The sequence below is a fragment of the Alosa alosa genome, chromosome 14 (assembly GCF_017589495.1).
Source record: "Alosa alosa isolate M-15738 ecotype Scorff River chromosome 14, AALO_Geno_1.1, whole genome shotgun sequence".
In the NCBI taxonomy this organism is placed as follows: Eukaryota; Metazoa; Chordata; class Actinopteri; order Clupeiformes; family Clupeidae; genus Alosa; species Alosa alosa.
The window spans coordinates 32,906,463-32,924,618 of NC_063202.1; the positions used below are offsets into that span (position 1 = coordinate 32,906,463).

The 18,156-nt window shown below is 41.0% G+C and overlaps 1 protein-coding gene across 1 annotated transcript in view; it reads right to left on the bottom strand.

Annotated features, from left to right (window-relative positions):
- The window catches only part of fbxo22 (F-box protein 22), a 74,085-nt gene extending 59,362 nt beyond the window's left edge, over window positions 1-14,723 (bottom strand). Inside the window, exon 1 of the mRNA XM_048262887.1 lies at window positions 14,449-14,723. Coding sequence (XP_048118844.1) covers window positions 14,449-14,555 — 107 coding nt within the window. The 5' untranslated portion in view covers window positions 14,556-14,723. The remainder of the gene's footprint in view (window positions 1-14,448) is intronic.
- Between the last annotated feature and the right edge of the window lie 3,433 nt (window positions 14,724-18,156).

The following is an 18,156-nucleotide window of genomic DNA, read 5'->3' on the forward strand; positions in this document are numbered from 1 at the left end:
ATTATCGCAGTTGATTACCACGGTGTGGAAACCGCGTGTTTAATCCTTCCCAGCTTCATCTGAGCCTGCTTTTGACATACAGTAGGCCTGGCTGTTTTTAAGGATACATCGTACTTCCACCGGCAAACCATGTCTTAAGCTAAATGTTAACTAACTTAGTTCCTCTCAGTATGATAAGAAAATGAATGGGATGACAGACGAAAGAGACTTACAGTGCTGTTATCAATATAACGTACTCGGTATAACCATGTTTATGTTTTACAAATACGACAATAATCAAACTAGCCTCCATCACTCAACCAATGCTAAAGTTATTTTACCTTTGGACCTAACATGGTGACCAGCGGCTCTAAGATTAACGTTAGCCTACTGCAGTTAAAACCAAGCATGTCCGATAAACATCTCGGATTTATTATTTATTGGAGAATTACATTTCACGTGAAAACACCATGAACCATGAACACACAAACCACTTCAGAAAACTGTCACGCAAGCTGCAATTCATTGTCGTTCTGTAGGCTAGGAAGTGGAACCAAGGGGGTATTCCATCAACCTCGCTAAAGGCCAAACCGGGCTTATTTCGATAAGTCTCGCTAATTTTAGTGAGAGTTCCATTCCATTAGTGAGGTTAACATGAATCCCAGCTTGGTAACTACGGGAGGAGAGAGTGACTAAGTCCCGCCCCCATTCATTTCAATGGCCCATGCTAGGCTAGCTACTTCAGTCAAAAAAGTTTGAAATTAACCGCAGCCCATTTTATGGGTGTTCGCTTCCGGCACCAGCTAGAATTAGCTTATTAGATTCCACGTTACAGACGGAGACAACGTAAGGTACAATGATACGTCGTTGATGAACATTGGACATTCCCTCAGAGGAAAAGCAGTTGCTCAGCAACGTGCTTCACCTCGTTATAGACGCAAATTTATTTCATTGGTTGGGATAACATTTTGGGAATGGTGGCAGAAGTTTGCCCTGTCTCTGAAGTCCTAGGTTATTTAATGTGATGTTCATATGTGATAATAAATGATGCAAATCAATATTGAGCCACTTTAGGCTACACAAATAATGATCCCTAAATGCTATATTTGGACAGGCTGTATATTGCGCAATAGGCTATCCAACTAAAATGACTATAATTAAGTAGACATGGAACGTAAGAAACTTGTGGATAGCTGTGATTTTTGTTGCACCCAGTGTGAATTTGCATCACATCCCTCGGGTATTGTGGTTCGAGCAGGCATTTCAAGAGTCTGCAACTGTTATTGGATATTTGGCTTTTGCCCTGACTGGCAGCCTGACCATTTAAATAAAATGCATAGCCTAATCATGTCAATGTTGCAATAAAGCAAACTAACTACGTCATTGACAGTTTTGTTTTAAATCTCTTGGGGAGACATAGGTTACTTGATACCGACGTTGCATTGTCATGGACTACAGGTAGGAACTACAGCCTGTGCGTTTTAAAATAGCTTTTCATAGTTTTTAACACAATGAGTAGGCCTAGGCTAATAATTGGATATAGGTCATTGCTTTGCATAAATGTCTTGTCATAATCAGTTACCTTGTCAACCCACAAATAAGGCAAATAATTATGGCTGGGATAAACGATTATTTTTTAAACGATTAATCTAGCGATTATTTTTTCAGTCCGATTCGATTATCTCCCCATTAATTCACTAATAGCAACTTATACATGTTTGTTTACATATCTGAATGAAAAAACGTGAATTCTTTAACATTGCAATATATGTTTATTGCTTTTAAGATTACAAAATAAAAGACTATACAAGTGCAAAGTAATGCATTCTTAGTCAGAGGTAGCATTCAATAAAGTTCAGTAGTGTATGTCTAATTGAGTGCCTGTCATTTTAAGACGTTCGTGTGGGAATCCTTGCAATTAACATTAACACAGTTAATGTTAATTGCAAGGACACAAAGACACAAAGGCTGCTGATGTGCGGATGCAATTCATAATGTAGTTAGTTCAAATAACGGTTCGTACTTCTCCTTTGGGCAAGCACTTTTAAGTTTTGAAAAACACTTTTCCATTTACATTGGGATTTTCCAAACATTCAGAGTCAATAAAATGAGCCCTGCATGAATAACGAATACAAGCAGCTGCAAGTAAGCATGCTAAACTTGACATCCAAACAGTATTCTAACGTTAGCTTTGAGATACTGCTTGATTGCATACTGTAACTTAACTTAGTTTAGTCTCCTCAATGTACTATGTTGTGATAAGACCTTAGCAGAGTTTACTTTAACTTTAATGCAGCAGTTTTGAACAAATTTGCGCAGCATGGTCACGATGCTAAGCGGATTTAATAGCAGTTTAGCCCACTGTGTTCTATGCAGTGCTTCTATGTGGCAACAACAATCCTTCAACAATCGTGAATATTTTGTTAAATGCACATGCAGAGGAGGAGCAGCTGGCTCGTTTACGAGAGAGAGTATGGGCGAGGAAAGGCTGTGTGAGTAAAAAGTGCAGCTCAATGAAATTATTTTATCTTATCTTTAATTTAAATAGTAGGCCTACAACATAGAACATCAACGTGTGGTGGCCGGTTTTGATTTCGTGGTGCCCAGTCACAGATTAGTCAACGTATGGAAAACACTGAAGGTCTAAGATTAAAAATCTTAAAAAGCAGCACACGTTATGCTTGACAAATCAACGTATTTTTTGCGTCGACGTCATCGATTACGTCGACGCGTTGTCCCAGCCCTACAAATAATAGTAGCCTATACAACAACATTTACTTTTTATTTTATTTACCACAAGGTCTGGTATAATACAACCTAAACCAAGTAGGCATTAAGTCAAGTAGGCCTATCAGTAGCTTAATCCAAGCAAGCAGTAGTTTTATTTGTCATTTTCCAGAAATATGCTTAACCAACATGGACGCGCGAGGACGCTCGTGCCCAACACTACACTCGTGCATGACCTGTCACCTACCAATCAGCATGTAAAAACTGGGGCCGGAAGTTGCAACCATGTAACGTCATTTTTTCAAAAATGTCGGCGGCCAAATGACATGCTAAGGCAGTGGTCTCCAAACTTTTTCTTCCGAGGGCCAGCTCACTATGCCTGGCTCTAAGAGAGGGCCAGAGACTCGAAGTATATCAGTAACCATAAATAGCTTAGTGCTTAGCAGTCTACCTTAGTTGAATATTCCATTACATTTAATCATAAAGTAGGCTACTGCAATTTAATACTATTGCTAGCTGTGTTTATGTTGCCATCATGCCATATCAGTGTAAAATGAAGCTCAAATAAAATAATATTAATAAAAAAGACTTTAGCATTCCCAAAAGTATTAGCAGGGAGTCCCAAAAGTATTTTATTCAAAAATGTGTGAACTCTGAACTCTGTGTCTTTGCATACACAGCTCAAGTTGTGAACAAGCAATACAGTATCCTAAAAATTATTTAAAGTTCTCAAACTATGAGAGTTTTATGAAGTGCTGGCAAAAACATCTGAAATGACCACCATTCTAACTTTCACTCACCTGATGAGAACTTTGTGAACTCTTTTGAACGAGTGAATAAAAATAGAAATAATTATCCCAGAAAGTCCCAGAAATATGACTTGAATAGAAGTTAGTCAGTTATTAACAATTAATTGATAAACTTTTAGAATACTTTGAGCACTGATCCAGTCAGCATAGGCCTCTTATATTGATTGCAGGTACTGTATAGTAGGCCTAGCCTGGCAGGCCATCCTATATCATTGAAATGTATAGTCTGGAATCAAACCATTCACCTCGCTTAATCCAAGGGGCGGGCAGAGAATTGTCTTTCAAACTGCCTAGGCATGCAATAGGCCAGCGCTACGACCATATCCGTATCCGGTCGGCAAAACGGCAAATACATCCTTCTTCGAAAGGAATGTATTAAGTGCATTGTGTTGTTCAACTTTCAAAGAAAAGCACTAGTCCAACTCCTCCAGAGTTGACGCTAACGCCGATTCAAACAACCGCTCTTCGTTCACCATAGCCACCTTCCTTGTTGTTCACTGTTGCAGGACTGTCGTTATCCTGTTAAGCCCGCCTTAAGAGTCTAACAAAACAGAGCACTGTGATTGGATGACGTCCACAGCGTCAGCCAATAGAAATCCCTATGGTTTGGTACTAGACGTACAGGCTGAGCAAATTAATTTGCCGCCGCTAGGGTGCGTCTAGATTTCTAGGCTATAGTAGGCCTACATTTCATTCCGTTTTCAATGGCAAACGTGAAACAGCGCCAAAACAACCAGTGGACAAAAAGAGTATTACATGTGTACTGTTAAGACTCGCCATAGAGAAAGAATGGAGGAAATTACGGAGGTTATAGTTTGATGATGTCGTACTCCCGTGCGGGCCAGATGCTATATAACACGGACATGTTTTGGGGGGGCCACACAAAATGAGGTGGCGGGCCGTAGTTTGGGGACCACTGTACTAAGGCATAAAAAAAAAATATTGGGTTCCGGTTTCCGACCAAACTTGTCAATTTATGTGCGATTAATTTCCCCTTGCATTATGTATAGGGATGAGCGTATTCTCTCTTTTTAAAAAGCTAAGAAACGAAGTAGCCTAATGCACAGCTGTTCACGAAGACGATTGTTTTCGTCACTTACCAAGGCACCGATTACTACTAGGCTATTTGTTATGTTCTGAATAGGTCTACCTGCCAGTAGGTGGCGAAAACGTAAATCGCTGATGCACAGCTCTGATGCACAGTAGACAAATTAATGTGAACGTGAAGTAACAGTCGGAATCACCAGCCACGATAATATCATCTTCATGATTAGACCAGTTTTCCGGTTCGAACACTGGGCGCTCCGCATAACCCGTATTCATCTTTCTGTTACAATCAGTCCCTCCAGAAATTCACGATGTTGCGATCGCAACGCAAATTCAGCATCCCCGTGAATTCTGGGCGACCTCGCAATTTTGTCCAAACACCGCAACTTTTTCGCAAATTTGACCAATCATCGTAGTTTCCCCGTGAAATGTCACCTACCACAACAGTCCCTTGCGCAGAATATTGAGCCAGATGCCACACATACTTCTGCAGACATCAAAGACTGCCCTATAACATGTTCGTTCCTCTGCAGTTTTGATTACTTTTGATGATAGAAGGCTAACGTTAATGATCTGCTTACTTGTATCTCTCAACCTGGTGTTGCTAACCTACCTAGGCTATGAAAGTAAGTTAATTAAGGCCTACTAGGTTTACTGACATTTGAGTAGGCTATGCAACCCATTGGCAAACGTTTACCTGGAGATGTCCTTTTAGCTTGTCATGTTTGCTAGCTTGTGGGCTTAGTTTGAGTAGTGCTACCAAAATCATAGAAATGAATACAATTGCAAGACATTTAGGCTACCTCTTCTATGATCCAAGAATGATTTCATTCGAGTTGTTTTTTCCTTTATTAATCTTTTGTAAATTGCTTTACAATAACCGTCGGGCCTATAGGCCTATAGCCTGGCTTGCCTCAGCTTCGGTCACGTCCTTTTAAAACAGTCTTTTTCTCCATCATGAGTATTTAATCTGCTGCCAGCTTGTGACTCCACATCGCCCAAAATGCTTGATTGCATTGCATTCTAGGGGTGTAACGGTTCATGTATTCGTATTGAACCGAAACGGTACGGGTGTCACGGTTCGGTGCATGAATTTACACGGAGAATACACGGTATAAAAATACATAAAACTTGTGTGTGGATTAATTAATGTCATGCGCAATTACTGTTAAGTACGAGAGGTATGAGAGTTCTGTAGAGACACCTAACACTAATCTGTAGCCTCGCCTTAGCTCTGAAGCTAAGGCGAGGCGGCTGAGTCTGACTTGGTCTGGCTTACTACGTAAACGTGATCTTCAGAGGCTAGCCGGGAGGAGCTACAACAGAGGGCAGCTCATCCCGGACAGAAAGGCTACAGTCTGCCTGATGTGACTCGCGGGAGACATCGCGGAATGTTGTTTGCAATAAACACAGCAGAACTTTCATTCTTACTCATTAAAATGAGCATGATGACTGACGAAATAAATTCTTATGATGTAGTTTAAATAAACCACTGTTGTCATACAGTTAACAGGCCTGCATTGTAGCACATAAATTCAATATCAAGTGTGTCTATCTATTTAGCCAACAGCAGAAAATAACAGAATATCCAAACATTTTCAGTAGGCTAGCCTACCATTGTTGCAGAAATCATGTATAAGAAGGTATCCCTTCGATTTCTGTTTATTTTAAGATATTCCAACATAAGGAAGCAGCATGAGCCTCCCGGTCATAATAGTCATGAGGACATTCCTCCCAAATGGCCCCATCCGCCTTTGAACTGACGTCATGAGGGGATGTTTCAGCTCGTGCAGCTTGTGGAAGGCAACTGCAAGATCTGTCTGCAGGCTAAGACTGATATTTTTTAAGGTCATGTGACATGGTGTCGGTGGTAAGTCCCTCCCCGCTGACAGAAGTCGGACAGAATTTCTAACCAGTAACATTGCGCCCATCCCAGTATGCATTGTGTTCAACCCAGCATGCATCACATCAAGTCAGATCTGCACAGATCTGCCTAAGTGCCTATTGAGACCTCAGACCCATTAGACCAGCCTCAGACGAGTCCAGGAAGTGACGCCCGAAATAAGTACATAATTTACTTTTACTCTTTATGGAGAATACAGCGGGGGGAAAAAAAAGTGTTTTCTTTTACAGTTCATGGAAAAAAAGTCACATTAGGTAGAAGCTTTTATTATTAATAATTCACATTTATTTATTAAATAATCGACCTGACTGTCATGTGATCTGCCAGAGTCAGCTGGGAGGAGCTTGTGACTCACACATGGGACTCACGGCAGATATTGTGCGAAATTTTGGTTTATGGCTATCGTTTAGGTGTCCTTCCTATTTATTAACATGAATATGATGACTGACTAAATAAATGAGTATGATGTTTAATAACCCATTGTAGGGATACAAGTTATCATTATATCACATCAATTAAGTGTTTTCTGTGACATGCTTTACACTAGGCTACAGCATAAAAAATCAACAATAGGCTATCAACACGTTTGCAGTATCACTGTTGCAGAAATCACATACAAGAAGGCATCCTCTTGATTTTTGTACATTTTTTGCACATTCCAACATAAGGAAGCAGCATGAGCCTCCCGTCATAATAGTCATGAGGACATTCCTCCCAAATGGCCCCATCCGTCTTTGAACTGGCGTCATGAGGGTGTTTCAGCTGTTGCAGCTTGTGGAAGGCAACTGCAAGATCTGTCTGCAGGCTAAGACTCCGCGATATTTTAAGGTCATGTGACATGGTGTCACGGTGGGTAAGTCCCTCCCGGCTGACAGAAGTCGGACAGAATTTCTAACCAGTAAGCATTGCGTCCATCCCAGTATGCATTGTGTTCAACCCAGCATGCATCACATCAAGTCAGATCTGCACAGATCTGCCGCAAGTCGAACTCGCCTATTGAGACCTCAGACCCATTAGACCAGCCTCAGACGAGTCCAGGAAGTGACGTCAATTCCGGAAATAAGTACATAATTTACTTTACTCTTTATGGAGAATACAGCGGGGAAAAAAAGTGTTTTCTTTTACAGTTCATGGAAAAAAAGTCACATTAGGTAGAAGCTTTTTATTATTATTCGTAATTCACATTTATTTATTAAATAATCGATCGCGACTGACTGTCCATGTGATCTGCCAGAGTCAGCTGGGAGGAGCTTGTGACTCACACATAAGGACTCACGGCAGATATTGTGCGAAATTTTGGTTTATGGCTATCGTTTAGGTGTCCTTCCTATTTATTAACATGAATATGATGACTGACTAAATAAATGAGTATGATGTTTAATAACCCATTGTAGGGATACAAGTTATCATTATATCACATCAATTAAGTGTTTTCTGTGACATGCTTTACACTAGGCTACAGCATAAAAATCAACAATAGGCTATCAACACGTTTACAGTATCACTGTTGCAGAAATCACATACAAGAAGGCATCCTCTTGATTGTTTGTACATTTTTGCACATTCCAACATAAGGAAGCAGCATGAGGAAAGCCTTATTTTCTAACTACTTTTACGAGTCTGCAGTATCACTGAGTACAGCTGTTACAAGAGGGTCTGGCGTCCCTTTGTTATGATGCACTTCCTGCGACGCGGTCATTCGTCTCTAAATGACTTAACCAGAGAGGGTTAAAGCGGAGCGAGAGGCGCAAACGTTCAACAATTTCCGCGTTCGATTATTGCAAGGGGGAATCCCCTTTTATGCAGACCAGAGTAAGCCCTTGCTGCACTAATGTCAATGGAGACTTGTGGAATTTTACCAATAAATTGGTCATTATGTCTTTCTGGATTTGTTGAGGGTTTATTGGAAAATTGTGTCATAATCTGTAAGTGTTTGGGATCGTTTCAAGCCTAAGTGTAATTTTTTAGTGTTCGGATTTGTAATAAAATAACTTAATATCAGACCATGCTGCTGCCAGTTACTGTCCGGTTGTTAGCATGCTAGCTAGCCTCTTAGGTAACATTTTTAAACGGAGATGTGTAATTTCTTTGAAATGACAACTAGCTGAATAACATTACTGACATTAGTTAAAGTGCATAGTTTATACTCAAGTGAATTTGCAACAGTATATTAAGTTTAAAGCCCCCCTGTGTAAGAAATTCTCCCATCTAGTGGTTAGAAGTTATATAGCAACCAACCTCTCAAGCGCTGCCTCGTTTAGAACTACGGGAGCAGTCACACATCAAAACTGACACTAGTTCTGGAGTCCTAGCACGTTGAAGCATAAACTTCTCTCTGAAAGCGTAACTCTCGCCAAAATGCACCCTAGGGTGTTTTGTGAATGTACACGTGTCAAACCTTCGTTTAAAAGCATAATTAGGTCTGAAGCGCCACTTTCAAGCTTGTCAGTGTTGTGGAGTTTTGAATGGGAACTATTTTTTGATACATGATCGCGTCAAAATCGCTATTTTTAAAACACTAAGAAGGCTCGACACAGCATGAAACTTCGATCGAAGTATCATCAGTGTCTCTACACATGAACTCGAGCATTGAGAACATTGTTCGTGTACACAGTGTTCACTAAAAGAAAGGTTTTGAACAACTCACTTGGGTTTTGTGCTCGCTGCCATCAGTCAAGGAGTGAGTTGTCCAAAACCTTTTTTTTTAGTAAACTATGTGTACACTAACAATGTTCTCAATGTTCAAGTTCATGTGTAGAGACACTGATGATACTTCGATTAAAGTTTCACGTTGTGTTAAGCCTTCTTAGTCAAAATAGTAGGCTATACGACTCCCATTCAAGAAAGTTTGACTCGGGTACATTGACAAAAACACCCTAGGATGCATTTTGGCGAGAGTTACGCTTGAATAAGCAATAACAACATATTCATAACATTTTGTGTACTATTTTATTGCCATTGCTTGTGTGCAATGCCAATGCAACTCTTTCGGATCGAGCTAGCTAGCTATCGTTAGCACAGTAAACGGAAAGTGAATGGGAACGGCTAGGTAGTAGGCTACTGCAGCTAAGGACTTTGGTTAAACTATATTGTTGCAAACTAAACTGAAATAACACATTCAGCAACTTTGTGGTCTATTAGTCCTAGCATAACTATGTTAGGTTAGGTTGTCAACTGTCTCTGGGTCTAGAAACTAGAGATCAAGTGAGTTGGTGACAGATCATGAACAAAGTTATTTCTCTTTGTTTATTTCGTTGGAAAATACAATGTCAATGTCGGACTGTTAGGAAGATATGACTTGTAGAAAATGGGCTCGTAACTTACATTGCTAAATGTAGGGAAATTCTGCAGATGAATCAAGCTAATGTTTTTCTATGCATCCAGGCGTAAAGACTGAGCTGTATTAGCATGTTATGTCCCTTGCTGGCCACCGGTATTTTAACATGGCGCATGTACATGGCTAATTAAGCCCTGTGCTATGTAGATTTAAATGAGGATTTCTAAGCCAATAGGTATGCTTCGAATTGGTGGTGGTCATAATTAAACATGAATGAGGCCACATTTATGAATGGTAAATGTTGATTTAGTTAACAAACAACTGAAAACGTTACACAGGAGGGCTTTAAGCAAAGTCCTGCAACTACTAGTAACTTGTTAGCGCATAGCTGTATTGCCATAGCTACTCCCATCCACTTGTATAGCGTTTTAAGCTAGCGTTAGCTCGGTTCACATAACTAATTAAATTATTCATATCATGTCCTAAAGCAGGGGTTCGCAAACTTTTCCACGACAAGGCCCCCCAAATACCACTAGGTTCTGATGTGTTAATAAACCCATCGACAATACTACGGCAAATGTAAAAATACATTAAGCTAATCCTAATCATTATTTTAGCCACAAGCACTTCGCAATGGAGCATAATGTACAGTGTGTAAAAATTGTATTTGGGGCTTTCTGCTATATGAGAGCTATCACTCATTCCCAGTCATTATCATGGGAAATATAATGTTCAGATATGCGTCACATTACTGTATTATAATGGAATTGTATAACAACCCTCATAGTAATAGGTATATTTACATTTTTTCAGATGTATTTATTTGTTGCTTTTATTTTCCCTTCCAACTTGCTGAGGCCCCCCGGCTCTGATCCGGCTTTCTGTAAACGGGCTCTGGTAACGACTTACGTTGCTCTATCTGGCTAGTAATCAAGGATCTTTGACTTAACCAGAGAATGTCTAATAGGAAGAGAATTGGCACTGTCTGGTTACTTCCGGTTTCTTGACTGGTTGCAGTTCCTCCTCAGATTCCACTTGAGGGCGCTCGCAGGCGAGTGCAGAATGCATTGAGGTCTATGGAGCTTTACCCCTCAATATCCACTTTTCTCTGGATATAATTTTTTTAGTAGTAATTTGAATGTTGCATTCGCTAGGAGAGGCTAAGAAAATACACACTGTTGATTGTTATATTTTTTTGAAGTCAATGTAAGTCTTTTCAAATATGTCAATGACGTCATTCATTAGCACAATGCTAGCGTGATATGGGCAACAACGACCCAACCTGTAAGAAATGAAAAGGACATAAGTACTCGTTCATTCAACTTTAGATCTAAAATCTATATTGAACTTGCATAAACTACAATAAAATCTACGATTCTTCCACGACAAGCAGGTGAAAGAGATACATTTAGCCATCTAGCTCCATAGACCCCCATTCAACCTGCACTCGCCCGCGATCACCCCCAGTGGAATTCTAATGGAACTGCAACCAATGTTGATACAATGAGGCTTAATAGGAAGTGCCAAGGCTCTCCGTAGATGGGCCAAAGATTGTTAAGGCGGAGCAAGATATTTCATCAGGAGCCACTTCCGGGAACCCGGATCGCACGAGGGGGGGTCAAAATCCCCCTTTATGCAGAGCAGAGGCAGCGACTGCTTCATTGAAGTCTATGGGCATAGCTCAGAATTTCACCACATATGCTAAGGTCTTGGTTCTATAGAGTTAGGAATGTGAATTTAGGGCACATTTTCATGATCCTCAAACCCTTCTGAACATTTCAGGTAAATTTTTAGCATTTTTGAGCATTCCAGTCTGGAGAAAATCGACCTTATATCAGGTGTGCGCCGGTTATTTATGCAGCTGCTGTTGGCCAGTTGCTTTCACGCGCTAAAATCAATACGTCATCGACACGCCTCTTTATGCAGACAGGATTCAATCCCCATTTCGCGCCCATAGAAATGAACTACGACCAGGGGGTCAAGAGCGTGCAGATTAGCTTCGGCATGTTAGCATACGCCATTTTCAAATATGGCGCTGCATGGAGCATTTGGAACCAGCTCCATGCACGAAAATCCGTGTTGGGCACGAGCTCTCATGCGCGTACATGTTGGTGGGCTGGTACCTATCCGGCGGCTACAACCAAACGTTATTCAGTGCGTATTTCTTGAGGAGCCTATAAGAAGACGTGCATATTATGGTTGTTTATCAATCATATGACAAATAAAGAAAATTCTATTGATCTTCTTTCGTTGTTGTTTGTCCCCAACAAACATAGCCTAAACATGATTAAAGACAATAAATTACACAACAGCGGCATAAAGACTTTGTCTCGTTGCACCATGGGTCTCCAACAGCTCTCAACCTATACACAAATCCGGCGAAACACGGAAGTAAAGCAGCGCCGCCATTATTGCGTTGCCTTGCTGCTAAGGAAGTAGCGAAGTAATGTGTTTGTCCTGTAGGCGGCTGTAGCAGACGTTAGCTGTAGATGAGAAATCTTCTAGAATTAAACCGTTTGTGAAATTCACAAACCTTTGTTGCACATTGAGTGCCCATGTTTACAGGCTTACGGATTACACAGAGTTCCTTGTCGAGTGGAGGACCAAGATGTGCGTTAAAAGTGGATGAAATACATACGATTAATAAACTAATCCTGAATACCTGTAAGAACATGTATTTTACTGCTACAAGTGGTCGTGGCTAATAGTTATTTGCAACTTCTGAAGCTTGTGATATTAGCAACACAGCTACTAATGATAGCATTCGGCTTATTGTTGTCATTAATTAATACACGTCTTAATACATTATGTTGTCAATAAATTACCTTCATTGGTAAGTTTTGGCCACTGCCTGACATCTACCCAATGTTCCCTTTCACCTGACATTTTTTCATGAGCAGGATCTCCTATTTGATATTCTCTGACAGGATGCTTTCATTGAAAAGCCATTAGAAGGCACTGGCAAGTGTCACACCGTTACACTCCGTAGGCACGCAGTAATGGCGGCAGGCAAGATGGCAGCGCCCATAAAGTTAGCGGCGGATTGGTGTATAGCCGCCCCCTTTGGAGCTTGCCAGAGGCTGAAGCACTAGGCTACTACATTTAAACACAATTATTGCCGCGAGGCATTCCAGCCTACGAATTTAATAAAAAGTAAACCATGCATAATAAAAAAAAAATCAATTTAGGCTACTTAAAGCTATGCAATAAGGTTTCCATTAGAGCACAGCATACGTTCAATGAATGAAGGAAAGGCCTTGTCTGCATAATAAACAGCTGGAAATTCCAACACTTTTTCAACTACACGAAACTTTACAGTGATCATCAAATACCCTCTAGATTTAAATGCCCATCAGTCTCAACATTTAACTATATAATAAAAGTCAAAAAGTAAATTAAATCTCATACCAAAACCGAAAATCGTCTGCGTTTGATAGCCTGGTATGCCGCTCCAAACAAAAGCATGTCTCACAATAGCATTACAATGTAAGAAATAAAGGTCTGCCTCGAATAAGCCTACCTCAAATAAATAGTGCCTGTGCTTTGCAGCCTAAGTAAATAGCAGACCCTGGACATAATTTAGGATTTACGGAATGTATGCAATCATAAGATGTTGGACGCCTGGCGATGCTCTGGCCGTCTACTGTGCCTCTGACACCGCTGCCTCATTTGGATGGTAACTCCACAGGTGAGCGCGAAGATTGGATGTCGTGGATGCGTAAGTAGGCTAAACTGTTTTTTGCTGAGACCGCAGACAACATTCTCTTTAACCGTTACTTTACCATCTGCGGTGTACAACTCAAAGTAAAGACACCACATTTTAGATGAGTTGGGGACGTAATTGTCCGCTCAGGCTGACCTTTCTGTGCGTTATCTTCAATAATATTGAATATCTTCAATATTATTTTCAAACAGGGTGGCTATTGAGGGCTCTGGCTCCAGTCATTATTGTGACTACTGGCTATTATTGGCTTGATTTGGTCATGGGCCAACGAATACGTTTAGAGCACCCGCTATGAGATGGCAAACAATACAATAAAAAACAAACTAATCATAGACTGTAAAAATGCGCTACACCCGGCACTAAAAACCGAATAGTTTATTTATAGTTCGACTACGGATATTTCACGTCATGTTCGAATGCATATTTGCAGCAGGACAGCAGGCAGACCGCTGTGTTATCCAATGAAATTAAGTTGCGCTTCAGGGCGACTCCACTCGAGCTTTGAACGATTTCCGGGGTACGAGATGGAGGACAGAGGACGCAGCAAAGAGATGTTTGAGATTCACCCTTACAACGGATTGTCTATTTATTTTACCGCCTGACTGTAAGGTTGTCCGTGAATGTACACTACGATCGCCCCCAGTTCCATGCTCAGCCCCCCCCCTCCCCCCCAACAGGCCATAGGAATTAAAGGCTTTCTCTCTCATGCTGCTGGACTAGCAGCTACTACTAATTCAAAATATTGTAAATGTTAGCCACGCCATCTAGCCAGCGATGTATCGAATCTGACTAATTCTAAGGAAGACAGCTGCAAAAGTGTGCAGTAGGCCTATAAATTACACCCAGTTTGTTGAAAATGATGACACTGTCCACCAACCACCCTGGCGATTTGCAAACTATTGTGCATTGTCAGAGAATGTACGTTAGCGTTATACGACGTTAGAAAAACATAATTCCCTTAGGTTTGCCAAACTGTCATTACCTCGCCATCCGAAGAAGTGATTTGGTTGGAACAAAGCTCAGGATCCTTTCGACAACTTCAGCAACATTGCTAAGAACATAACTTCTAACTGAACCGCTAACATCCATATTTTCAAAAAATCAGAGGTTGGTAGCAGCTCTACACGACAACATCAAATGCAATAACGTTAGCTGCTAAACGTCAACCAGCTCAAGGCCAGTGTTTTATCAGTTCCGGGTAAATGTTACCTTAAAATAAAAAAATAAAAGCTTCTCTATGAAAGCGAAACAAGCACAAAAACAGGAGGGTTTGACTGATTGTGACCTGTGATACAAAATTCTGACAAGAAGCAACCTGAAGACCACTATAGTGTGTGAACAAAATAAAAACAATTAAATGATTTCACAATGAAATTGCATTGTGCCAATACGTTCGGGCGGCCACTAGCAATGCCTTCACCGACCACAAGGGGTGCGCGGACAAGAGATTGAACCAGAGCCGAGAGTTGGGCCAACTAGGGAATCAAATGTTTTGAGTTTCCACACACCGAAATTTCGCGTCGCTCTGAGGTTGAATGGAGACTAGACAGGTGATATTTTTGAGATATATGCTTCCTAGAGGCATTTTTTTAGTAAAAGTTGGGAACATGACTTTTTAACATAATTAAGGTGTGCTGAATCCAACTAGCCCTGTTCTCAAGCTGAATTTTCAGTTTATGACCATCTAATTAGCATAAATAAAATGGATACAAGGATACAAGGATACAAGGAAGTTTATTGTCACATGCGTATAGTTACTGGAAGTAAGAAATGCAGTGAAATTATGTCTGGTGTCAGCCTATTTGTGCATTAATGGGGTAAAGAGTGCAGTAGAAGAGGGGTTTAGTAGATTAAGTGGCAAAGGGCTGCATAAAAAAAGGTGGGGAGGATTGGGATTGGGTGGGGGGCACCAACAAGGAGCACCCAAGAGCAACAGGGGCAAGGAAAAACTCCCTTACCAAGGAAGAAACCTTGCCTTGGGCAGATCCACGGCTCAAGGGGCTAACAGGGGGGATGGGATAGTGTGCTGTGTATGTGGGGAGAGGGCAGTGTGCAATATGTGTGTTGGGGAAGCTTCCTCTTGAGACAATGTGCTGTGTATTGGGGGGCAGTGTGCTGTAAAAGTATGTTGGGGATGTGTGTTGAGAAGCTTCCTGATGAAATAATGTGCTGTGTATGTAGGGGCAGGGACTTACTATTGCAAGCAGAGTACTGTATGTATGATGTATGTGAGTGATGACAGTGAAGATGTGTGTGTGGGCGGGAGGGGAGTGGAGCAGTGACTGTGTGTGTGTGTGTGTAGTGTGTAGGTGGGGGCAGTGTGCTTGGTTGCCAAAATGGCGATTTTGGGCACTTTCTTTGGACGGATGTCATTATACCATGTAAATTAATTCATATTGTTCACAGAAATCTTCCCAGGCCAATAGATCAAGGATACAGGCTGTGGGAAAAAAAGAAACAATATCTAGTATTATGCCTATGCTAAATACCTGAAAAAAACTTTGAAAAATGTAATGGTTAAAATGTTGTAACTGAGCAAGCACACGGTATTTGATGAATGAGACTTATGTTTTTTGAGGGTCAAGAAAGATGTGTAGTGATGAAATGTAAAGTTTAACATTGTGGCCTACTGGTTAGGGCTTCGGGCTTGAAACCAAAGGGTTGCCGGTTCCATCCCCGACCAGTAGGAAAAATGTGGGTGGTGGAGAGGTTGAGCACTACTCTCCCATGCCCACATCCACGGCTGAAGTGAGCCCTTGAGCAAGGCACCTAACCCCTCACTGCTCCCCGAGCATCACTGTAGCAAGGCAGCTCACTGCTCCAGGTCAATGTGAGTCCTGTGTGTTCACTAATTCACGGATGGGATAAATGCAGAGACCAAATTCCTTGTATACGCAAGTATACTTGGCCATAAAACCTGATTTATATTACATTTTACATAATTGAAGCAAATTAGGTTGGTAATGTATGTAGTCTCGGAGTAAGTTACATATAATAGGCCTTTACCCATTTCGGTAACACTTTACGGTAAGAGTACATGAATTATCATGAATTCATGCATGAATTAATTCATGATTTATGTATTACTTCATTCATTAATATCTAATTAATCATCAGGAATTTGCTGAGTTCATTGTTTGTCATTTGTGACACATTACTAAAGTATTAGGTACGGTGGACACATCATTATGAATTATGATGTATTAAGCATGATCATGACTATTTATTTTTCTGCCAAAAATGTGGTCATCACTGCTCAAATTCTGATTTGAACATAACTTTGGAGTTCTCTAAACACATGTCATTATTCACTACTTTAGTTGAAGGGCCACAGACATGATGAATGCATGAGCAATTAACCTACAATTCATGTAATCATGATGATCATGCTTAAGAAATCATAATTATATACCCATCACACCTAATGCTTTAGTTGATGTGTTGCTCATACATGAGGTCATCATGAATGAGAGTATATGAATTCATGTCAATTCCTGATGATTCATAGGATATAAAGGAATGAAGTAATGCATAAATCATGAATTAATTCATGCATGAATTCATGGTAATTCATGTACCTTTACCATAAAGTGTTACCCATATTTATTTATAACCTTTGTGTTAGTAAAATGATTGAATGTCCTGTAAATTAAGCTAGATGAATAACTTTATAACTAGTGCAAGTTCAAGTTACTTTATTTGTACCCAGAGATCGAATTTGTTTGCAGTATAGTGCTTCAAGAGAATTTGGCAGAACAAGAGCACAGAGGATGCCATCTTTATGGCAATTCACTCCGCCCTGTCCCTCCTTGACAATAGCAACACCTATGTGAGAATGCTGTTCATTGACTTCAGTTCAGTATTCAACACCATTATCCCCTCCAAAGTGATCACCAAACTCAGTGAACTGTGCATCAATACCTCCCTCTCAAACTAGATTCTGGACTTCCTAACCAACAGACCGCAATCTGTTAGATTAGATAACCTCACCCACTCAACCCTCACCCTGAACACCGGCGTGTGCTAAGCCCTCCTTTACTCCCTCTTCACCTACAACTGCATACCTGTACATGGCTCTAACACCATTGTCAAGTTTGCAGACAACACTACGGTGATTGCTCTCATCAGCAACAATGATGAGACAGCCTGCAGGGAGGAGGTCCAGCACCTAACATCGCGGAGCACTGACAACAACCTGGCTCTCAACACCAAGAGGACCAAAGACCTCATTGTGGACATCAGGAAGTCAAAATCTAGCACAAAAAGCACCATCCTAATCAACAGGACTGAGGTGGAGCATGTCACCAGTTCATGTTTCTGGGTGTCCACATCTCTGTGGACCTCTCTTGGACCCTCAATACCTCTACCTTGATCAAGAAGGCTCACCAGCATCTCTTCTTCCTGAGGAGACTAAAGAACACAACCTCTTTCCTCAGATCCTGGTGAACTTATAAACCTCTACCGCTGCACCATAGAGAGAGCATCCTCACCAACTGTGTCACAGTATGGTATGGCAACTGATCTGCCTCCGACCGGAAAGCACGGCAGAGGATGGTGAAAACTGCTCAAAACATCACTGGTTCCTCACACCCCTCCATCAACCCCCCCACCCCCCCGGTGCCTCCTTGCCTGTTGAGGTGTCCATGTCGATGGCAACCTTCACAGGGACAACAAGGAGGCGAACATTTTG